This window comes from Perna viridis, chromosome 6, assembly GCF_037379345.1.
Source record: "Perna viridis isolate PV_CMFRI_1.1 ecotype Kerala chromosome 6, ASM3737934v1, whole genome shotgun sequence".
Classification (NCBI taxonomy): Eukaryota; Metazoa; Mollusca; class Bivalvia; order Mytilida; family Mytilidae; genus Perna; species Perna viridis.
The window spans coordinates 47819808-47845479 of NC_142450.1; the positions used below are offsets into that span (position 1 = coordinate 47819808).

A 25672-nucleotide genomic window follows, 5' to 3' on the forward strand; every position below is an offset into this window, starting at 1 on the left:
TAACTCACTTGTCATCATAATCACCAATAAAGTCATCTGAATCCTTTTTGAATACCTCAACACCTTCCAGTAAATCTGCCTTAAACTTAGGTTGGATCTGTAGCAGATGGTTCTGTACTTGCTGGGACTATAATACAATATGAAAATGTCAAACATTATCAGTTGAAAGGCAGAAAAAAGGAGAAAGTATCAGCTAAATTAGACACCCTAGAAACTCAAATCATGACTTATTGATATTTTTATACAGAGGTAAAGCATTTTTTTTTTAATCTATTTGAATGTACTACTATAAAATTGATTCAAGTCGTACCTGAGCAATAAGTTTCTTCCATCCATAAGACAGAGTATCTACTCTCTCAGCATTACCATCATTAAAGAAGATATTGTACTTGTTAAGCATGGCATATGTTTCCTCAATTGGTGTGATTGTCATGTCAACACGGATCTCAGCTTCTCGGATCTCATTCAATGAAGCCATGTGTGATCGAACATCATCCAGATCCTTGACAGGGCGAGACAATTTCTTGGTCAAATTCTCAATGAATTCTAAAATGTCATCCATCTCTGTAGCACACTTCTCATTAAGGGCCTTTGAGTAAGCCATTTTCCAGTTTCTAGCTTCAGTAACGAAGGCTAGTTTGAGTTTATCAGTAACACACATAACAGAGCCAACACGGTAGCTTGGCTGGATCTCCTCAATCTCCTGTTCTAGTTTCTGTAGAAGGATAACTCAACAGAATAAATATATTACAAAAAACTTGTAAAAAAGGAAAAAATTGGAGTTTTTTTTCTGAATTGCAGACATAGCCAGTGAATTTTTTCTTAAATTTATTTATAATTAAGTAGTTAAATTTGCAGTTTTTTTTTTATTAGAAAATGTATCTATTTTTCTCATCAGATTATTTTTACCTGATAGAATTTGATCTGGGCTTCAATTTCAGTCAGGATTGGTTTGGCCTCCATAAATTCCTTCACAGTCTGGTCAATTTCCTGTTAATAGAACAAATATCTTTAAAGTGACACTGATTAGGAAGATGTAAACATCATTATAGAAAGTTTTCAGAAGGTATTTAAATATACTCAACATCTTACTGATTACTCCTCAAAATATGAACTGTTTTATTTTGTTCAGTTTGAGAAATAAAAATGAGTAAACAATTCCATTCTACAGAATATCAATCTTATAGTGTCAGATCATTTGAAGTAAGGAAACTGTAAGCCAACTTACCTTGTCCCAAAGATGTGAGTACTTGACAAAGTTCTCCAATACTTCATTCACATCTATCTTAAAGGTACTGATGATGGAGTTGAGCTGGATGACAATCTTCACAACATCTTTATGGTCACTGATAATCTTGTGGAGTGGTTTAACAGCAGAGGTCTGCATGATCTTACCTCCTTCCTCTCCAGCCTCGCTGGCGGCAATCTCCATCTCCTACAACCACAACAACACATTATTAACATTGTTCTAAAGTAATTTAGTAAAGAATATATCAATCCAGAGTAAATGATAAATTTTATCATAATTGTTCCTTTATACGATGATAAACAATGTTGTTAATGTTAGCATAATGTACAAATGAGTACAGTCAATTGTATTAATACTTTAAAACTCCAATTCGTTGTAAGTATTCATTTAACACTCACTATTATTAATTAGTTCGAAATTACATCTGCAGTTCTCAACTCTCTTAAGTTCAAATATACATGAAATAAGAATGACAAAAGTTTAACAATTTTTTTTTAAAAACACTGAGACAACAATTAAAATATGCAATGTTTCATGTAATTGTACTTGTCTAAAGGAGAAGTTTCACAATATCAATTTTTTTGTCTATAGTTTGATATAACATGAGACTTCGACTTAAGAAGATTATTTATTTAAGAAGTGAAGCATCAGATATCTCCAAATAGATCAACTGGTAATGCTTATTTTGAACCTCATATCAATACATCCAGATATTCAATATAAAGACCTGATCTTTGAGTATTGGTTCTACTCGTAACTATTAAACTGATGAATAGTGAACCACATCCCATGTGAAGATTATACAAAAAGATTAATACATAGAAAAAAAAATAACAAAATTTAGTCTGTCAGAAAAAGCTTCTCTTATCTTTAAACCATCCAATGTCAAGAGCTAAAAACACTGAAGAGCATTTTATTTTCAACTTAACCCTTTCTGAATACAGAGAAGGTCTTTTCACTGGTTATCAACTCCCAAGTGTGTGTTACATAGAGATGATTTCAAGGTCTGCATTCCAAAGCATCAAGATTTTTAAAGTGACAGGCTTTTATAATTCCACAACTATTCTGAGATTTTACCAACAAAAAAAAACAACATTCATCTTGATTGACAAAAGCTTTGTTTTTTTTTATCTTTTACGGTTTTACTACCAGAGTGTAGTCAGGGACCTACTCAATGTAGCTAATTTAATACCCAGAAAGGGTTAAAGCACAGCATAATTGACAAAACTTAGAAATAAACTTGAAGATACCTTGGCTTCTTTTGCTTGCTAATGATAAAACAAAAATATAATTTTTACTTTAATCAGCTATAAATAGGTATAAATTTCTTGATATATTTATATTTGAAATAATACTTAATTACTAATATACCCCTTGTCCTCTTACAAATCTAACACAAAAAGTTAGAGTGCAACTATCTCTAATACAGCTACACTAATCTTCATATTTAAATGTCATGTTTACATATACGAAAGAATTAGTTTTCAACAATATGAGCACTATATAAATGCAGGATAATGAGAAAAAAGTCTACTTTTCATAAATACCTGCACTAAATCTAAAGTTCAAAGCTATCAAGACTAGAACTAAAAGCACACTTAGAGAGCAACATTTAATTTTTGAGTTGCTTTCACATGCTGACAATATGTGTAATCAGTACATGAACTATCTCTCATTTTATACCTTTGTTCCTGATTCCCTAAAATTTGTACATAGTTTAAAATTTCTACTGCATATTCTGGTAAATATTTGAATTATTTAAGAGTAAATAAACAGATTTGACATTAGACAATACAGAATGCAAGTGACTGGCTACATATAAAATTAGAATAAAAACTTTGTAAATTATAGACATCAAATAAACCGTGTACTACAAGTTTTCATTGATAATGAAGGAGTTCTGATTAGCTTTGCAAAGGAAGGTATGATCCAGCAATGGTTATATATACAACAGCACACACACACACAGATAAAAGTAATCAACCAATTAGAATGACTGTTACATACCTTCTGTTGTTGTTTCTGATGTAGGATCATGTGACTCCATTGAGGTATATCCTGTGAAGCCTTGAGGATAATCTGTACAGCCTTGTTGAGGGAAGACTGGAGGTCATCCAGACTGGGTTTCATCACTACATTGGGTATAGCCAGAGTTATGTCAGCATAGAAAAGAGGGGGTTTAGAGTCCTCCTTCTGGGCATCCTTACTGTACTTATTAGATACTTGTAGTCTCCTCTTGATAGCATCCAATGACAGTCTTGTGCCTAAGAACATCATAAAGTCATTGTGAGACATGTAGAGATCAAAACTAGATATATCTCCTTAATGTTATATTGTGTAAACTTTCAATGCTCGTCAAGTCAAAGACAATAACAATTCCCAAAATATTTTTATTGCAAAAAAACTCATTTTCATAATAGTGACAGCAGAGTTTAATAACTTCACAAAAATCAATACACTATACAATAATGCATTAGTGTTGAAGTACTAGAACACTTACACTTAACAAGAGCTTCTGTGTTTCTCTGTGTGAAGTAATTCAGTAAGGTATAGTAACAGCATGGCTGACATTCCTGACACCTCTGTTTCTTGTTCTTCGTATCAGGCTGAGTACAGGCATAGCCTACCTCTGGTGATAAATTAGTCTGCTGGGCCTCAGACAGGTTTGCCTTAAGGGTGTCAACAATGTCATATACAGCTATCTCTACCAGTTTGCTTTGACTGTAAAATAGGAAATATTTCCATGCATGAACTTCCTTAAAATTTCCTTTAAGACTATATAGATAACTTTCAGTTTCAAAATCATAGGATATCCCATGATTCAATGCATCATCAGAAAATTAGTTAAAGACAAGAGTGATTTAAAATTGATTTCACAAAAATGCTTAAAATCTCAATAAACCCAAACTTACGCAGCTAGTTGTTGAGAAGCCTGTCCAACAACAACAGTAGTTAGGTCCAGGAAAGTATCAGCTGTGATAGCTTCATCTTCAGGGAGGTCACATAAAGCTGTAATGGACATGTCTTGAAGAACAGCCTCAACACGACAGTCCAATATGTCTTTCACTGTTTTAGACAGCTTCTCTAATCCTGTCATCTGTTTGTATACATTTTCTATGTCTACAATCAAAACATGGAATCAAATCATTTAAACATACCACTGTACCATTCCTTACTTTTTACTTAAACCATTTCTTTTGTTATTTTCATATTGATCTCCTGCCGACCTTTTCACAAAAAGTAGTAAATGTATAATTCATCAAAAGTTCTGACAACAAAAATGTTACTTTCTATTGTGACATCAATATTTACTATCAATTTTATTCTTGCAAGTTTGTGTGAAACTGAAGACTGGACTTTGCAGCTTGAATATAGAACTGTCCAATTTTTTACTTTACAGTCTTCTCAACAACATGTTATTTTAAAACTGACAACTTTGACTTAAACTGCAACTTACATTAGAAATTCATCATTAAAAATAGATGCCGAATAAATATTTACTTACAGCCCTCAATGTTAAGGGATGACCAAGAAAGGGAGGTAACTCCAGGATTGAGAGCATCACCAACTTTGTCAGTGAATGGTTTCATCAGTGGTAGTAAGACCTGTGGTATCTCTCTAACAATCCTTTGGTACTCATTCAACATTTCCATCAATCTGGAAAAGAAGGAAATGGTTGTTCTGAAGGAATGAATAATAAAAATATCCATAAAAATAAGTTACGTAATGCATACAAGTTCATTCCTATGACTGAAACAATGAATGCTTCACTACTCTTAAATGATTAAAGATGCTTCTTGTCATTTTCTTAATTCTGAATTATGCAATAAGTGCTCTATTATAACTATGTTTTATTTTATTTACTACTATAACACATACAAGATGGCTCCATTGGTCTTACTGACATTAAAACTTACGAGACATGATTGGTCTTTATGTCATCCTCCTTGACCATTAAGTTTTTGGCAGTTACTGGTATCTCCAAGTTTAAGGCAGCCAAACACTTGGATTCTTGAATCAGTTCCATAATCTGGGAGTCAAAGTTGACAAACAAATCACCAGTTTCTGGGTTTTTCACTAGGAGGGCAGCAGTCAGACCTCCCTTGGCAGCTTCTACAGCTCTACACCAACCACGATGATACAACATCTAAAAATTAGATATGAATATTAATGTTTCTAGTAAATAAAAAAATACCTATTTCAATACAAAACTAAAGAGTGTATGTGTTCTGATATAATATTCTTTACCAAAATCTACGAAGATATTTCAAGTATGCTATTGATTATACTCAGCTCAATAATTCTATTTATTACAGTTAGAAAGCTTACCTCATACTCCAGAAGTACACTAGCCATCTTGTTGTAATTGCGAACTATCTTCTTGGCTTCTGGATGCTGGAAACATACAAATATTAACATTTTATTCATTCAACCAAACAAAACAATGTCATAAGTTACATGTCACACAATTATGTCATTTAATACAGAAGGAAAGCTATTGCATATACATAGCTACTTTCCAGACTTCATTCCAGCACAACAAATAAACTGGAATCATTGTATATTCTTCACTTTTTTCCAATTTCAATCAAAAATTATCCAATCTTAGTGTAAAAAGCCTCTTAATGAAACAAACCTTAAGCAGTTCTGGCTTGGTTTTGAAGACTCTCATCGGGTGTTCAATTTTACGGTAAAGTTGACGAGACCAGGCGATACGACCAGCTACAGGTGGAAGATTCCTAGGAATGGGTGGTTCCTGTTTACATTTCTGATAGAGTTTTCTGATAGATTCCAGATCTTTCCCATAGTTCATCAGTACTCTCATGTATTTCTCGTTCATGTCCAAGTTAGCCCCTCCAATACTCTCAAACTTAGACAAAAGCTCTACTGATTTCTCAGTCTACAATAGTAAAAAAAAAGTATAGTTTGTGTAATAAATCTGAGGTAACTTTTTCCTCTACTACAAAACTACAAAAGACGTTTTCACACACTTTTTCGGAGTTAAACATCCTGTATATGGTACATTATATTTGCGATACAAGTTTAGAAGACTATGTAAACAAAATATCGAATATTATATATAGCCAAAATTAAATTAACAAAATAATGTAGTATTATATGAAGAATATAAAATCAGACAACCAAACTTCGTACAAAAGGATTTTCTTCATTTAAAGATCATTTCCCTTAACATTACAGAAAACTAGACAAACAATACTACATAAGTTTAGAGGTGTTACTTACTGTCAATGATCTTGAAAACCAGGTGTCCATGAAGTTCTGAATCATCTGTCTCAGGGCTTCAACCTGGGCTCTGAACTCAAGATAGTCAGAATCAAACTGTAATATCAAATAAATCAACCACAACTATAAATATGACCAATGCATGGGATATATCTTTTTAATCAGTACAATTAGCCACTTTATTTAAAAATAAATTATGAATAAATTACAACAGTAATCTTGTTTAATGTAGAGATTTTATATAATAAGCTTCATTCTATATTAATAACTTACATCTCCTTTCCTGTGGTCCAGAAGGTTGTAATTCTTCTTCTTGGTAGCATCTACAATAGTCTTGTATTTGTTGGCAATGACATCAATGCCTTCAATCTTGATTTCTCCCAGTCCAGAGAACATCTCCATGGTGTTAACCATATCAGCAATTCTTTCCAGGCGACGACAGAACGTGTCAAACTTTCCAAAGATGTAGTTCTCACTATAAAAGGGACAAACATATCTTATTAATAATTCTACAAACATCCAATGAGATTACTTGTTTATAAGAAATGTTTCACTAACCTAAGTATTGAACTTGTTATTTCCATCCCACATTACAATGTTCCCTATAAAACATAGACAAGTTCTCTACATCAGATTCACAACAAAATTTACCTGAACTCAAACTGTCTTTCATTCGGATTTTGTCTGAGTTTTTCTTTAGTTTTCTGGAATTGCTTCTGATATTCCTCATTCAGCTGAGTACATTCATTCAGTCTTTGTAACAATGTAGGTCTGAAAGTCAACGAATAGAAAAATTAAGACTTTTTTGAGTTAATGAAAACAAAGTTATTTCATTATATCAAATGTTTGAATGTAGAGTGGTTCTTTATTTTTTGTTTTCTTCTCCTTTCTGTTTTGGTTGTTTTGTTTTTTTTCTAAGTGCCCCACTGCAACAAACCATTCAAATGTGCTTTCTAACATTAGAATTAGATAAATGTATTTCAAAATTTGTAGGCATTAATCATGGATTTGATAGTTGCAAAATAGAGCTTACTGAGGACTAAGTCAGTGGAGCCAGAACACAGAGCTTACTGAGGACTAAGTCAGTGGAGCCAGAACACAGCTTACTGAGGTCTAAGTCAGTGGAGCCAGAACATCGAGCTTACTGAGGACTAAGTCTGTAGAGCCAGAAATGTTTTTCTGTTTGTTTGGTTGGTTTTTGTTTTTTTTTAACCCATTAAATCAGAATATAAACATGAATGTACCTTGGTATATCCCAGATTCTAGAGACATCATGGAGGATGTATTTTTTACAAGTGGTGATCATTTGATTAGTGACTTTAACAAACAGTGATGTCATCCTCTCTGATGTGTTGTAGTACTGGGAGATACTATAGATCATCCTGATAGCATTCATCAAACTAGGAATATGTTCCACCATAGACGCCTGAAAACACACAATTGTAACATATGACATAGTATGCAAGCTGATGATTACTAGAATCACTGTGAGCACAGCTCACTTGTTGGTGTTTTGTTGTTATCATTTTTTTACTTGTTGATGCCCCCTCCTCCCCATCCTAGAAAACATATAGAAAACCCTGAAGTCATTAAGATGGAAAAACAAAATAAAATGGCATCATGTGATAAAGAACAAATATTCATCAAATTCCATTTAGCTCTTTAAGAGAAGTTGCAGATTAGAACTTAGGACTGATGAATGGATCAAAGGACAGCATGATCACTTCATACGTCCCACTTTTAAAGCAGGGGGTATAATAAAAAATATGCAGTATGTAATATTATCCCACTTTGATTGATACATGTATTACACTTGCAAGCCTGTGCAATAAATTATAATACTATGAAAAATATTTCGAAATATTTCTGCAATACTTATAATAATAATTTTTTAAAGCATAATTTATTATTGCCAAATATTAAATTTATGGTATTAAATTTGAACAATTAAAACCTTTTTTAAAAATACTAAGTGCCAATCTACATGACCATTATAATCAAATAACATGGGAAAAAAATGTTTGCTATATTCTAGACTTACCGGTGTACATTTGACAAGTGGTCCAAAGAATTTATCCAGTGTGTATAGGTACTTCACATTGTCTTTGGCTTCATTAGCAGCATCAGTTATCTGCCCATCCTGTAAAATATACAATATAATTCATAGTCCATCCTGTAAAATATATATAGTCTTGATTACAATGAACTATCAGGTGAGAAGTATAAAAGTTAAATGAACAATACCAAATAGACTGTTTTAACTTAAGATTTCCATGATTATCAAATATCCTAACACATACATTTTACTGCAAAAATAAATTACAAAGAAAAGAAAAGAAAAGAAACATTTGTGTTTTTTGTTGTTTTTTTTCTTCAAAATAAAATATTGTCTTCTTACCAGTTCTTTCCATGTCTTAAGAGATTTAGATTTAGACACATTCAGCACATTGACGACTGCTCTTACTCTTGGGCTCTTCATTTGCTCCAACAAGCTGAAATATAAAATTTAATTGTAGTATAGTTTCAATGTGATTCAAAATTTATTGCACAAAGATAAATATTTGACACAGTTGTCTACCTTTGCCCATGAAACCCCAAAAGAGTAAATAGATCCTAACAACAAGTCAAAAAGAATCGTTTGTGAATTTTTTTTCTAAAAGAGAATGAAATAATGTACTTGTTAAACTTAGCCATTCTACTCTTCCAGTAGGCCAGTTCAGCTGTTGGTCCTATATCATCAGCTTCACGCCTCATCTGTTCACTTTCAGCCAGGACTTGTATAATCTGTTTAGACCAAGTCTGTAGTAGGCTTTCTAACTTCTCCAAGAAATCAGAGTTGGAGGCTGAAAACAAGACAGAAATGGTGTTAAAAGAGATCAACTGTCTTTAAAATATCACCAAGTTGTATTATTTTTTTATTGTTGAAATCTACACAAATGATTTGCCCATGTACAATTTCATAAAAAGGCTGTTTTTCCTTTTGGTTTGACAAACAACAAGTTATCAATGCTAGAAGATATTCCAACAAAATATAAATAAGAAAATTCATGACATGCTTAACTCACCAGCAGCCTGAAAGTCAGTAGGGGAAGATAATCCATCTATCTGAGGTCCTATTCCATTCTCTGCAAGAGTTACCTGCCCTTCCATATTGTTGACAGCAGAGAGGAGGTTAGTGATGAACATTTCCAGATGTTCTAGAAATTCATCTATTTGTGGGTTCTTATCATTCTCTACAGACACATTACCCCATTGCTGAAAAACATGTATATAAACTGTAATTCTTTCCAAAAAGATAAAAAAAATTTGTTCCTAGTAGCAGGTGAATTTACAACCGTTTTAACATGGAAAACTTTAGCAATAAGAACTTTCAAAAGACTACATATATCTATTTAACAGATTTTCTTCACAATAAATGCCTACCTCTAGTGACTTCAGTGATGGTAGCACTATTTTAGACAGATATCCTTCAAATCCTTTGAGAACTTTTCCATTGGTACAGTTGAGTACCCCAAAATTAACTTCATTGGCAATGTTCTGGATTGTAATGGCTTTATTTGTGGTCCTCAGGAAATAACAACAGATCCCATTCAAGCCCTGAAAAGATAAACAATCATAAAACATACAATATAACATAACAAACAAAATCAAAATGTACAGATATCAAATGAAACAACAACAACAACAGACAACTAACTGGATTCATGTGAAACTTTAATGGTTGGGATACATAAACTAAACAATCAATATCTAACTTTTTAAAAACAAGTAAAATCATTTAGTAATTAACAAGTCAGATCTCCCACACAGGAAAACAAAAGAGACAACAAATTAATTTTTAATTTGATTATTAATATAAATATGTACTTAAAACAATTTCATGTGTGAACATTAAAAATACAATATTATTATATAGATAGCAGCGTTTTGTCAAATGTTCCCAGTTTAATAAATTTCGATAATTCACAATGTGAAAGAAATTCAGTAATTTCACTCTTAGACTCTCTCCTGCCAAAATGTCACAGCATAGATATCAATCCGCAAATCATTCATGTTGAAAATATCGATAAATTATGAAGAAAATCTATACAATAAATAGTATGATCAATTGGTTATAGTGAATAACCAAAATATGATCACTCGTGCCAAGAATGCTTGAGGATTTATCTCGTGTGCAGAACAAGTTATGCACACTCGTTAAATCTAGGCGTTTTTCGGCACTTATGATAATATTTTTGGTTATTCATTCTTTCCAATTAATTATCCTATTAATAATTTTAATCAAAATATCTACTGACTTTCCTTGAAGTTAACTATCTTAGTTATGACTCATTTATGTCTTGTCTGTGAAATGAATAAAAAAAAAGATACAAATAAAAATTCTTATAACAGCATAAAAGCATAAAGAATGTTGAAAATTTAAATACATGGTAACAAATTAACCTATAATGACCTTTCCTGTAGGGACAATTTTATTGGTCTTTATCTATTCCATTTATTTGACATTAGTATGCATGTCTGTTAAGAACTGAACATGAAATTTAGTTTTAATCAAATTCATTTGTGCCAATATAGAGCAGTTAACAATTAAATTGTCAAGACAATAACTGGGCCACAGTATAGCCAGTCAGAGTGATAAATTCAGTTTAAATTTCAATGGACCAATTAAAAATGTTTCAAATCTAGGATACATACCAACCTTTATTTAGACTAACAGCTACAGAGTAGATATAGCTTAGTAATTCAATAATAAATAAATCTGAACCATTAAAGAAATGTTATCAGCTATTATTGACATATTATATTTACTTGTGAAATTAATTACCCTCACCATCAAATATTGATCATTCATTTAGTTAATCAGACCCCTAATCAATTTATCATCAAGTACTATATTGATTATGTGGTATGATTATCGCTAGATATGCATGTTGACAATAATCAACTTAATTAATATTTCCTTTCTTTTCACTAAACGCCAAGTGGGGTACTAATATTGTCTAGCTTTTAATTGCAGAAAACAGTGGAAAAATAATTCCATATGTTTATGGAACATGCAATTCCTTACAGCGGAAAAAGCACTTAAAGATATCAACAGAATGGTTTGTAGAAATTGTAATTGTAATTTTAATTGCAGACTGAATTAAATACAAGGACTATTGAACACAAATATTAGATGTAAATATATACAAAATGTAGAAAAAAAACTAGAAACCCTGTGAGTAAAGTACTATTGATTAATCCCCTTGCTACCCTTCCATGAATAGCAATGGCATCATGTGATAAAGAACATGTAAAAAGTTTCATCTAATTCCACTCAGAGGTTAGAGAGGAATTACAAAATAAAGCTGGAGACAGACAGCATGATCACTATTCAAGCAGGAAGTATAATAAGATTAAAACATGCAGTAACAGTGACAAACTTGACCTGGAACGTGTATTTGCTTATTAGCGATTTGGTTTTTTTTTTTACTTAATTCAATAAATGATAACTAATATTGTGTCAATTCATCATTCTTATGTGTTCATGAAGAAGACAGAAAGTACATCCAAGTGTGTAATCATTGTAAATACTTTATCAATCATATTTATGCAACACATGGATGAATTTAACATCACTTACAGTAAATGTGTTAATTTTCTCAGGTTTTGTAAAGTGAAGTACTTGGAAGTATCAATTTTCATGGTTTCAAAAAAATGATTAGAGTTACATAGTGTTAAAAATCAAATTTGTGGGTTTTCTGAACACCGCCAAAAATAATGTTTACAGTACTGTATCTGTTTTGTTTCAAAACTTGAACTGAATCAATTCTGAGTTCAAGATAGTCTTACAAAAACAGAAACATAAGGGTTGAATGGACAATGTAGTAAATAAAACATTCAACTGGGCAAGTTCATAATAAGAATAATTTATATTACATATGCCAATTAATCATGCCACTTTCATGAAGAGGCAGTAGCTACATATATAAAAGGGATATATAACTTGATTAATGAAAGGTTTTCTGCAATAAACTTTATGACTCCCAGTGAATAGCCAGTGTTCAACACCATTTCAATCAGGTATACAAGAACTTCAAGGTAATATAGATTTAACATCAGAAGCAAACATCCTATAAAGAGTGTTTACGACTAGAAGGAATCCAAATATTGAAAAAAATAAGTGTAAGTTAGCTATTAAGTGTTAAATAACAAGAAAGTTTATGTGCAGTTTATTACCATTAATTGAAGATCTCTATAGAAACTTCATACAAATCAATGGAGTTAACCAATTATAGTGAAATCTTTTCTATAACTTGATCATTTATAAAGTGCATTTCTTTGTTAAGATTTATGAATGTTTTGTATAGTATGATTAAATTCCTCAGATGTAGACCTACATTGATGTATTAATGAACAGTCAGTCTAGACAGACAGTCAGTTTATACATAGTTCAGTAACTAAAGTTTCTACTGTACAGATGTAGACCTACATTGATGTATTAATGAACAGTCAGTCTAGACAGACAGTCAGTTTATACATAGTTCAGTAACTAAAGTTTCTACTGTACAGATGTAGACCTACATTGATGTATTAATGAACAGTCAGTCTAGACAGACAGTCAGTTTATACATAGTTCAGTAACTAAAGTTTCTACTGTACAGATAAACTATGTTATTATACCAACAACCTTGATTAAATAGTGACTAGCCTGGTACAAATTAATGCTTTTATAAATGGATAATCAATTAATAATTCTATAATTGTCCTGTTATAGAGTACTGACATGGCATTTACTAGAATGGTGTACTTAAATGGTCAATAAAACTAAACAAGATCCAGTTTTCTGTACTATAGATAGGCTATTAACTAAAACTGTCATTCTACCATTAACTTACAAAGACACATTCAAATGCGTTGGCTAGCTTAAAACATTCTATGTGTTCAAAAATCAATACATTTAAATTTGTTTTTGAATAGATCACACTTCTTTAATTTGAACATGAAAAGCATTTCAACAACAAATATAAAGACATCCTTCAACACAAAGGAAAATTACTGAAGAGATTTTATTTAAATTGATTATAAATCAGGGAGGAAAAAATATGTGCCAACAGAAAAATCTGTTTGACGATGATCATTTTAAATCCATTATCAGTTTATATCATTGCAGTTTAAATGGACTTCACTAAATAAACACAGAGTAACCCTAGTGAGCATATTATCTAACCAAGCCCATCGTATTCCAATGAAGATTCCTAACAGGGTAACCCTAGTGAGCATATTACCTTACCAAGCCCATCGTATTCCAATGAAGATTCCTCACAGGGTAACCCTAGTGAGCATATTATCTTACCAAGCCCATTGTATTCCAATGAAGATTCCTCACAGGGTAACCCTAGTGAGCATATTATCTTACCAAGCCCATCGTATTCCAATGAAGATTCCTCACAGGGTAACCCTAGTGAGCATATTATCTTACCAAGCCCATCGTATTCCAATGAAGATTCCTCACAGGGTAACCCTAGTGAGCATATTATCTTACCAAGCCCATCGTATTCCAATGAAGATTCCTCACAGGGTAACCCTAGTGAGCATATTATCTAACCAAGCCCATCGTATTCCAATGAAGATTCCTCACAGGGTAATCCTAGTGAGCATATTACCTTACCAAGCCCATCGTATTCCAATGAAGATTCCTCACAGGGTAACCCTAGTGAGCATATTATCTTACCAAGCCCATCGTATTCCAATGAAGATTCCTCACAGGGTAACCCTAGTGAGCATATTATCTTACCAAGCCCATTGTATTCCAATGAAGATTCCTCACAGGGTAACCCTAGTGAGCATATTATCTTACCAAGCCCATTGTATTCCAATGAAGATTCTCTGATTTGTAAAGTGTTTTTTGCCTAAATATGATATGATTCAAATTCCACAGACAAAACATGACTTTATCTAAAGTCAATAAGAGTTCAAAATCTATTTCTGATACTTTTCATATTTATTCAGATTCAATTACAACATTACAGAAACAAAACATCAAGTAGATATTACATGTACTAGTATGCATTTAGCCTGGATTGATTGTATCAGATTTTCAAACCTACTTTTGCTTTATTGGTGAAGTGACCTATAATGACAATCTCCCTTGGCTAAAGTATAAATAGGAAGATCTAGTTGAATGGTAGAGGTCTAGATGGGTGGTTGTCTTTACAACTATACTACAGTAGTAACCTACATGTATCTAATGTATTGGAATATAAGACTCAACCTTCATGACCAAATAAAAAACTTAACCAGGTGAAAAATGCATGTCCTTACCTCAACATCTCCTGGTGTTATAAATAGTTTTTTGTTCTGTGTTCCAGTGGGATCTCTAAAATCTTTAACCTGAAATTGAACTCTTTATGTAACAACTTTTTCTCTTTTCATGAAACGCGACAATTCTTCAACTATAAACACTGAACACAATTTCAGCATCTACTGGAATTAATTGTCTGAGACATTATTACTACTAATAAATTATATACATGTAACATTTTAAGAAACCAACATTTTAGACTGACAATATACTTTATGCTACAGTCAAATATTTTAGGGTAAAATCTGAGATTGTTGTACCCATTCCTGTTTGTTTTATTTTGTAATCAATTTTAAGAATAAAATTTGTAAAAGAAAATAAGAATTTAACATCATGTACTAACTGCATGATAAATAAATCTCTGACACCCAAGAGTAAGATGTAATTGTTCAATAACAAGGCTCTGATTATCACTGGTTATCCTCATACAAAGTACAGGATTTTCAGACACCAATGTGTAAGATTTGACATTTTCTGAACTATTTCATTCCATTGATCTAATTGTTTTAAAAGAAAATGTATGTGTTCTCTCCCAACCCGTGAATTACATGGGACTTTTTTTTATCTAATGAGAAACAGTAGTTAGAATTACCTTGTGACTGAAGGGCTGTTGTGTTCTAGTCAATTAAAATACTATTTTTATAAATCCAGTACATTTTTATGTATAAACTTACTGCTTGGTAGAAAAAGATAAGTTTTCTTGATCCGTCAGTGTCAAAGAAATTTTCTATCAGTTCAAACTACAAAGAGAAAAGAAAAGTTTATCATATGCTGCTGAAATAGAAATTAGGTGAGACCAATCCAAGTTGATATCATTCAGAGAATTTTGTACATGTAAGTTCAATAACCTTTCGAATTCCTAGGGAAGCAAATAGCTGAATTAAGTAAATCTATAAGCAACTCATTTTTTGGGAACACCATACTGAGGGACTGTAATCAATAGATCTATTGAACTGACATTAATATGATCCTTGGGAGTTTGGTAGGAGTATATCTTCAGCAGACAAACTTATCAAATAATTCTCAGGTCATACTTGTCCAAGTACTGGCTATGTCAATATTGTCATGGATCAAATATTTACTGGACACTTTAAACCCTACTTCCAAATCGTAACATTACCTATTTGTGAATAAATTTCTTTGAGATTGAAGAGTTTCTCAAATCATTAATGTAAACAGTTTTTAACTGGTTAATCTATAAATCGGGTCTACTTGTGAGACCTAAACTAACTTTTATGATTTAAATACACACGAATTTGCTTTGACCCTGCATGACCCTGTCAAGAAAATATACCCCCAAAACCTATCACATAAATCCTTAACTGTACCTAGCACTTTTACAACTGAACTGAAATCTGTCTTTATTACTACAATTGTCTATTTAAACTTGTAAAGCAGTATCCATTTACTGTTAAATGAAGTTCAGGGCAACATAAATCATGATGCAATTCATACTGAAATGGGTCATAAATTTAACTATAAACAAATTCCTAGGCCTTGGAACAACAAAATGTTGTGTTGAGTTAGTTGGAGACCATTGATTGCATATTTCTCTGCAACTGTATTTAGACAGATGCATACAAGGCACCACATGCAGTGATTCAAAAGCCTTTAGGTTCATAAATACAATTAATCATTCCTTGTTTTATAAAATTCTGAATTAGTTACAAACACAATTCATACCAGAGTAACATTTAGCTAATATGTACTACTATATTATTTGAGTGTGACAGTGGTCATATTTTGATCAAATCTAATCAGGACTACCAAAAAAATATTTTGATTTCACCATAACATATTATGTAGTTAAAGTCATTAACCTATAACTCATATATCATCAATAAGTTATAAAACTAAGGACACCCTAAAACCCGGATTTATAACATTTATCTCAGTTAATCTTACATTTCAAATATTGTGAGACCTACAGATTTTAAAGATTTTGGGCAGTGTTGACTTTTATCTCAGTCAATAATATCTAGACAAAACCTAAGTATCTAGTGATTTTTTACCATTGTTACAAAGAGTAATCAAGGGAACCAAGTTTATAGCGGTAATCAAGAGGATGCAATCCAGTGACAAAGACCAAACATGGTATAAATCATAAAAGTAAACCCCCAGGCTTTAGAACAATTATAGGTTTATTCCAGACAATCTTACCCTTTCATCTCCTAAAACAAAATCTTCAACAGCATTGATATCTATACCAAGTGCATCACTTATCTGTAATAGATCATACAAAATGGCAGAGGTATTAATCATTTACTGATTTACTGTGCATGTAGTGCATTTTAAAATTCACATAATTCTTATTTTCATTATAATTCTCAAATTTACTTTACCATGTCATATTAGGCTATATAACTAGTACTTCATGCTTAAAAACAAGAACACATATCTTGCCATCATTGCAACCGTTAGAACTTAAAATATATTCAGCTGGAAAATACAACTTACCTGTCTAAATAAATGCTGATGTCTTGCATCACACTGAAAAATATGAAAACAAAAGAATGCTTATTATCCCAGTTTTGGCAGAACCAAAAACATTGTATATAGAATGTAGATATACATGAACAGTGTTCTACCAAGGTGTGTGGCCACTGTGCTATAATTTTGGAGAAGTATACATACATATTTTCAGCTGTGCTATGCCAGTAAGCTCTGTGCTATTTTAAATTCATGAATAGAGCACTGATATATTTATCTCATACAACTATTACGGATGAGAGAGAATATTTTAGCATGAAAATTATAATTTAATACATGCATATAAATGTACACATTTAGGAGTTATACCATAATCTGCAAGGCTCAAAACATGGAGAAGTGACTTCTCTTCCACAGAGATATCAGGGAGAAGTACAGAGTGGTCAAGGAGAAGTGAATCTGGCATAATGATGTATTTATATGTGTCATTTATTACAAAGGACTTGACATTCAGACTATTACTTTTGTAGACAGGAAGTTTTATTCATTTTGAAGAGTACTCAGAAAGGGAATATTGTCAATGAAGTTAAGAATAAAAGCTTTCTGTTGAACAAGTAAGGAACTAGAGAAGAATGGTTCAATATTATGACATAACAGTATGAAGTATAGCTGACAATCAAATGTCAACAGAAAGTCATATACAGTACATGTACCTGGCAACAGTGAAATGAACAATATATATGTGGTGTGAATACTTGTACTTTACAGACCACATGCACATTTTTATCAATCAATACAATCCATTATATCATAACCATTCTTTAGACATAAGGGTGAGAATACAATGGCTAAACTACATCTATGTTTATTTATAATTACACAATCAGCAACTTCTTAAATAAGAAAAAAAAACTTCTGTCAATAAAAGAAATAAAGTTTGTCCAAGGTTCCCCTAATTCAACATTAAAATGTACACTATTATAAAGGACTATAAGATTGACCGATTAGTTTTTTTTCTAGACACAGATTAACCCCATACAGTCACTGTTTATAGCAAAGACTTCTAACCAGTTCAGGCAGTAGAACATTAATAAAGTAATATTTATTTCCATACAAATGCCAACATAATAGATTTATAAAGAATTTAAACCTATCAATATTAAATGGTTGTTCTCCTGCAAAGATTACAATGCACTTAGAAGCAGGTAAAACTTTCATTGATGAAAACAAAAACTTGATAACAAAGGAGCTTAATTACTAAGGCCACAGAGGACATCAATAAACTAATAACTTCACATGTAGCAAGGACTGATCATTTTACATGAAAACTTGGAACCTATAAATTTTATATCTAATGCAATTTTTATCTGTCTATATAAGAAATATTGATAAAAAAACTCAAAAATGAAGTCTGAGACTTATAATGTTAAAATATTAAGACTGGCTTAGATCTTAGGTAAATTTAAAAAGATATGTACAAATAGTTTAGCTGAGATGTTTCATATAGATTTTTGTTACAAGGCTCAAGAGTACATGTACATGTAGGAAATCATTTATTGTCCAAGAAAAAAACACCTGAGACCAAATAGATAGACGGATACTCTTCTGATAATGATTCATACTGGGCTGTGGAGGCATACTTATGTATGATCATCTCTTTATAGAAACCTTTATAGAAATATGTAATTTAAGAAGGTAAATGTAACTAGAGGAACATTTAAACTGTACAGAAGGACAGATCAGGCTTAAGTAACACAATATAATCTACTTAAGACAAACCCTAATCAATACTTTAATCTAAAACAAATTATATTGTTACAAAAGACCTCAGTTTATTGTACCTGAATTATATTTTATTCCTGTTGGACTTATCCATTAATTTAAATCCTACTGCCAGATTGTTATTGTGTAGCCAAGACTACACTATAGAGATTAAATGATCAGGTCACACTTATTGAAAATATACAAAGGGATTTATAAACTATAATCGTTCCATCAATATAGTTATATACATAATATTATGGTCTTGTAATATATCACTTCTTTGTACCCACAATGAGATTCATCAAGCGAGAATTAATTGGCTCTGTGATTATTTCATGTCATTTACAAGGACTAATATGTAAAAAATACCTCAAGATCTTGTATCATTTATATATGCAAACATTACCACTGTGGATATTTAACTTCAAAAAATTAGTTTTAATATTGACTCAATACATTAAATGAGTCAGTTGATAAGTTTTAAAACTATGTTGTTCAGCACTACGATCTATCAGTACTGCATTCTTACAATACAATTTTTTTCTGATATACATATTTATTGTTTTAATTACTGTTATCCATGTACATGTATCTATATGCATGTTCAAACTGTGAGACATTAAACTAGACATCAATATTAAAAAACAGTCATACATATTTTACCTTTCATTTCTTGCCTTAAAATATTCTATTTTTGAAATTTAAATACTTGTGAAAATATGTGATAGTTTCAATTTAAACCAATATCTTTGGGCAGACAAAGTTTTACACTGCAACATTAATAAATGCAATATTCATATTACATGTACATATTTATACTGTTGTCACTAGCTGTACATCAACAGAAATTAATTTCTGTAAATTTAGTCTGAGGAACGTAGATATGTTATCTGGTGAACTAATAAGTCAGTCTGATCATTCTATACCAATAACATTTATCATGTAACCTTCAAATTATACAAATACTGTATACATTTTATTTAAACTCTACATTTAATGTAAACCCACAGCTGAACATGCATTAGGTAAACTTAAACTAAAACTTAAGTAGATTAAATATATAACTAAGAATCAAAAATTAAAAGTCTTTATAAATGGAACAAGCAAATGTGATTTCAGGAGCATAGAAAACCTTCCATCCATGACATTAATTATGTCTATATCGTCACACCATTTTACTTAATTTACCTGGTACTAGAGAATGTTTCATGATCAATACAAGGTCAAAATTTGGAAGGACTGAATTCAATGTTATATTAGGTACAAGGAATATATCTTAAAAGACTACTTTAAATTTCATGGTAATTCTTCAAGTAGAACTGCCATATTGAAAACCTACAGTACATATATAATAGTAAGCATAGGACAGAAATCCAAAGTTTGCATGCAAAAGCTATATTCATAGATTTTTAACTTTGTACTTGAGTGTTACTAAACAGATACTGCAACACTAACAGCACCATAATATCAGTATTGAGATGAACACTTGGCCCCCTACCTGCATTCGCCTTTCTTCTCTTTTTTGTTTGGCCTGTTGTTGGATCTTTTTCATGTCTTCTCCAACAATGATAACATTTTTCTTGGCAGGCCCCTGAAATATATCAATGGCAAACTTATTTTCACTATGCTCATTTTTATAAGGTATAATACCATAACAAACACATTTTTTTTTCAAATAATGCTTAAATATTTTCCGTACAACAGTGATGAACTATTTCTAATAGATTGACACATGAACAATTTTAATATCAAAGGTCATGATGTAGCTTTGAGTATTCAATATACATGTAGGTACATGAGCATATATGTTAGCATGCTATCATGCAAGGAGAAAGTTTCACTTTTAATGTGTACATCATACTAATAGTAATCGAGACAACACACATTTGTAATAAATGAAGTGACTGGTGTTTAGATGACTGTTATGATGTCATAGCCATTGTGACCACATTTATTGACATTCAAGTGAACACAATAATAGCAATCAGGGCAGAGAGATGAAAACTCTGTATGTATGTGTACAGTATATGTACACCATATGTACACATGTTGTACAATGTACCAATATCCTTTATTGCATGCATTCCCTATGTTTAAGTATATGGTTTTGCAATGCTCAATGCATGTTATGAGCTAAGCTATTTTTACATGATACATGCATATTATAAACAACGCAGTGTGCTTGAGTTATCGAGTAATAGTTTTAAATAGTGAAAAGTTCTAGACTAATATAATGAAGTTCAGTGAAACAAGATATACACATGTTAATAATGCTCATAATAGAATCATAAGGGTCAATGTGTGCTTTACTCTCTGTCTTCGTGTTATGTATAATCAATACTTAAAAAAAAAACACAACACAAATCTCCCTATCATCATCAGATTGTATCCATTTTTTCTCTTGCCAATATCTAACCATGAAATGACTTGTAGCTATTGATACTAGATTAAAGAATATATCTATTCTCTATTATCATGTCGAGAACCACATGCAAGATTCTGACTACAGAAATTTTCTTTATGTTGCATGCAGTACCTTGCTTCTGACAATTGTATGCCAGGCTGATCGCTCTACAGGGGTCTGAAACGTCAGGAATTAGTATAACACAATATTCTCAGGGTTTTATGTGATACAAATACATGTACACCTATATATGTTACATATTTATACACAGGGCAGTACATCTATTTGGCCAAAATTGAAATCAAGTTTGTTTCCTCTTACCCTAACCTACCCAAATAATTTAATTGCCATTATCTGACAAGAATTTTTTGTATTTTTAAAGCAACAATTTTCACTTCTTTGATCCTGGTTTTTACAGAATCTTATGAACTTAGGGGGAAAATATTTTTCCTTCCCAAAACTAGGGTCGGGTAAGGGGAAACAAATATTATTTTAAGTGTGGCCTAATTCTGCAGAAAAAAACAAAGATGCATGAATGATGTGCATTACTATGTATTTTCTTCTGTGAAAGCAGTAAAAAGGGAAGTTGAAATCCCTCAGTTAAAATAATAATGCCTTATATACATCATTAACATTGTACTAAAAAACAATTTAAACTTGTATACATGGTTGGATACACTTCCAGCCTGTGTGTGTCAGCAGATATTCATTTTAAAGCAAAGAAAGAAGGAAAATCCTCTAAAATTAATGACAAAATGAACAGCACAAAAGGTAAAACATGTACCTTTGATGGTGGAGCCTGTGTCTTTGCTGGCGGCTTCTTTTCAGGTGCTTTTTTCTCATCTTTTTTGTCTTCACCTGATAGAAAAAAAAAATTAAAGTAACAAAATATTAAATGGAGTAAAAAAATTCCACAGAAAATTGCGGGATAACAAACTGAACATAAGTCATTATACAAATTAATATAACTTCTGCATCAAAACATGCATAAGTGTGGACACAAAATAAATAAAGGAAACATAAAAATGCAATATCATGTCTAATAAAGGACAGATTTCTCATAAACATAATTTATACAGATCTAAGGTATGACCTTTGAATCAATGACAGTCTGACTTCCTGTACAGATGTGGAAATATGAAATCTAGGCAGGTCACCTTGTGCAAATTACTATCAGCTTGAATAGAAAAAGAAGTACTGGTATCAAGGTTACATGTATATGTTTTTTATTGATAATTTTGTTGGAGTAAACAAGGTGTGCTTATCAGTTACTTCTGGATTTTGAACCAGCTTACAGAAAAACCACGAGGAAGATACAGCTTGTTTTTGTCTTCTTTGTTAAAATGTTTGTACTGATCTCAAAGAGTTAAAACCAAAATTGCACAGATTTTTATGCACTTTATATCACTGTCCAAAGCCAGGAACCTGTAGTCCAGTGGTTGTTTTCTCTATAGATTAGGCAGATTTTTGTGTATTATGAAGAGTTTCACTTCATTTATTTTGTGGCCTTTTACAGCTTGCTTTATGGTATGGACAACATGAAGAAGTTCATTTTTTCGTTGCTGTATTTTTTAGGATGACTGTTAACGATTGGAAATATCATACAACATCTCCTACTTTTATATGTACCTTAATTGTGATTGTCGGTAGTTTTCAAGAGTAGTGTTCAAGAAAAAAGCAATTCAAGCCAATCTGCTCACCAAAAGTTTATTCTTCAATGAAAATCTTTGTACGTGCATGATCAATCATTTTTTTTTTTAAAACAAATTAGCAATCGGTTAATGTTGCCTTAAATTTTGGACATGAATTTGTTTCACATGCAGCTAGAAGAGGATGAACAATCTGTTGGTGAGAACTTCTCTTTTACAAGTTTTCCACTTTGAGTTTAAACGTCAATTTAAGTCAAATACATACAAAATAAAACTGAGTTACATGCACAAATGAATTTATACAATTAAGCAGGTACTATGGACATGTTTTTAAATTATTGAAAGAGAGCTGCAGAAAACATGGGTCTTCATTCGGTCATGTCATGTCACACAAACGTCATCCTTTATTTTCCATGGAATATATTCCATAAAAGCAACGAAAATTATGTTTATTCTGTTTTACACTATAATCACGCAGATTGGGGAGGTTTTACAAGTATTTTTTTTTATTTTCCCTTTTTTTCACATTTGAAAATAACTGCATTCAGAAAGATCTTACCTTTTGAAACTGACACTAAGGGTGGAGCAACTTCTTGGTCCGGTTTGGGACTTGGAGCCTTATTTTGCTCCTTATCCCCCGCCTCAGACATTTCTGTTACTTTAACTCCAAATCAGAATATTGAAAAATTAGATACCTCTCCGATCAGAAAACTTGACAGAAGTGAGGTGAAGTTCCGGTTGCGGATTAATCTGTCGCACTTGGCAACGAAATAGTTCTTCCAATCAGTGCACTTAAGCTTATAAAACGGAGCATTTAATTTACATAATTGATATGTTTATCAAAATAGATTGAGAATTATTTCGTCAAAGATGATTGATGCCACAAAATATAAATTTGCGAGTCTTTTCAAAATTTACTTTTCAGTTGCTAATCACCTTGGAGATATAGACGCTATCGATTTTTCTTTTTTCCCGCGATTTTATGACTTGAAAAATAATAACCAAATGTTTAATCTTGTCGATGTCACGAGTTAACCTTCAACAGTAGATATTTCCAGCCTTTCGCCAATGTTATGAAATCATTTTAAAATTTAAATCACAAAGAGAACGACTCAGTTCTTTTTTTTTCAATTCCGTCTTCCCCAGCGCTTGCTGATGATGTGAGATAGTGGGGTTGCAGTGGGGTTGCGGTGATTTCCTGTGATTTTCTTTCTAATTTATCAAAATTTCGGGCATAAAGAGACTTTGATATGATGAATTGTCCAATATAAAAGAATTATATGGTATTCATATCGTCGTCGAGTTTCGGTTGGGGGTTCCGAGCGTTGAATCCCCATTTTGTTGGATGTGCAAAAATAGCAAATTATAGCCTCAAAAGTGGATCCAGGCCCGAAGTGGTGGGTGTGTGCCTTTCTATTTTTTTTTTTTTTTTTTTTTTTTTTTTTTTTTTTTTTTTTTTGTTTTGTTTTTGTTTTTGTTTTTGTTTTTTTTTGTTTTGTTTTGGTTTTTTTTTTAAATTTGTTTAATTGATAGAAAAAACTGAAGAGTGACGGTGCGCGCCCTTCCGTTCAAGATGTTCCTGAATCCGCCTCTGAGCTTGCCCCCCCTTTTTGATAGATTGATAGATAGATAGATAGATTGATGTCGTCGTCTAACTATCTATCACTATAAACGTAAAATATACATAGATTATAATACATATAAAAAACATCTTAATGCCATTTTTATAAGAATTATGGAAAACGATTAAAACACTTGGATGGAGCTCTTTTAAAATATTCCGTTTAAAAATTAAGGAAAAGCAGTATTTGAAACTAAAAACTTTAAAATCATAACCGGGAACTTTCTGAATTTGCCCCTATCGTTTATTTTATCTTCAGAATAATTATTGGTGCGTATTACGCACATGTTAAAATTCTCATGCACCCATATGACATGTTAAGTCTGTTGTAAGAAACATAATGAAACAACAAAACAAAACCTGTTTTCCGAAAACTTTATTCCTTTTAACAGTTTTTTTTTCAATAAGGCCGTCAGAGTTCTCTCCCATTGAAACATAAAGTCAAATTCTAATGCATTAAGCCATTCCAATCATGGAGTTAACTACGGACTGATGGTAATTACGAACAATAATTATGATCATTATGACATCACGAGAAACTTTCTTTTCCTCAGACACATCAGTGTACAAGTGCGCATCAACGAGATACAAACATAAGCAATACATTTATAACAGGAAACACTATTACATGTATAAATTTCATTCCATACATTCAACAACATTGGGATTTCGTTTAACAGAACTTGTATTTCCTTATGTCTTTTGAAGACGTTAGGACTACTACCCCTTCCATTTTGAAGCTTGAGTACATACAGTTTGTGTTTCCATATGCTTCTAAGCTTGAAACTGCTGATGACATTGAAATAATCTCAAAACCGAAGTTATTTTTTAACTGGATGTAGGATTGCCTCCAGAGCTGTTAATTGTACCCTTTCTACAACGATATATGTATGATTTTCATAACTGATTAAAATAAGAAAATGACTAATATTGTTCTCTGCTACGTTTGATTTGTTAGACTTGTTAC

General features: G+C 31.7%; 1 protein-coding gene across 3 annotated transcripts in view; it reads right to left on the reverse strand.

Annotated features, from left to right (window-relative positions):
• Positions 1 to 23824, reverse strand: part of LOC148615341 (dynein axonemal heavy chain 5-like) — a 49640-nt gene extending 25816 nt beyond the window's left edge. The window contains exons 1-29 of one of the 3 annotated variants that reach the window (XM_088590244.1): positions 23644 to 23824; positions 22220 to 22293; positions 21568 to 21612; positions 20530 to 20622; positions 17295 to 17327; positions 16998 to 17060; positions 15512 to 15577; positions 14798 to 14866; positions 9917 to 10090; positions 9559 to 9748; positions 9171 to 9336; positions 8892 to 8985; positions 8535 to 8633; positions 7738 to 7919; positions 7145 to 7264; positions 6767 to 6968; positions 6494 to 6589; positions 5886 to 6149; positions 5579 to 5644; positions 5167 to 5396; positions 4755 to 4906; positions 4162 to 4369; positions 3750 to 3970; positions 3257 to 3513; positions 2500 to 2517; positions 1229 to 1435; positions 910 to 990; positions 311 to 715; positions 9 to 127 (exon numbers count right to left, since the gene is read on the reverse strand). In XM_088590244.1, the coding sequence (XP_088446370.1) occupies positions 9 to 127; positions 311 to 715; positions 910 to 990; positions 1229 to 1435; positions 2500 to 2517; positions 3257 to 3513; positions 3750 to 3970; positions 4162 to 4369; positions 4755 to 4906; positions 5167 to 5396; positions 5579 to 5644; positions 5886 to 6149; positions 6494 to 6589; positions 6767 to 6968; positions 7145 to 7264; positions 7738 to 7919; positions 8535 to 8633; positions 8892 to 8985; positions 9171 to 9336; positions 9559 to 9748; positions 9917 to 10090; positions 14798 to 14866; positions 15512 to 15577; positions 16998 to 17060; positions 17295 to 17327; positions 20530 to 20622; positions 21568 to 21612; positions 22220 to 22293; positions 23644 to 23734 (4085 nt within the window). In that variant the 5' untranslated portion in view covers positions 23735 to 23824. The remainder of the gene's footprint in view (positions 1 to 8; positions 128 to 310; positions 716 to 909; positions 991 to 1228; positions 1436 to 2499; positions 2518 to 3256; positions 3514 to 3749; positions 3971 to 4161; positions 4370 to 4754; positions 4907 to 5166; positions 5397 to 5578; positions 5645 to 5885; positions 6150 to 6493; positions 6590 to 6766; positions 6969 to 7144; positions 7265 to 7737; positions 7920 to 8534; positions 8634 to 8891; positions 8986 to 9170; positions 9337 to 9558; positions 9749 to 9916; positions 10091 to 14797; positions 14867 to 15511; positions 15578 to 16997; positions 17061 to 17294; positions 17328 to 20529; positions 20623 to 21567; positions 21613 to 22219; positions 22294 to 23643) is intronic. The other 2 variants (XM_088590247.1, XM_088590245.1) reach the window with 2 other exon arrangements.
• Positions 23825 to 25672: the final 1848 nt, after the last annotated feature.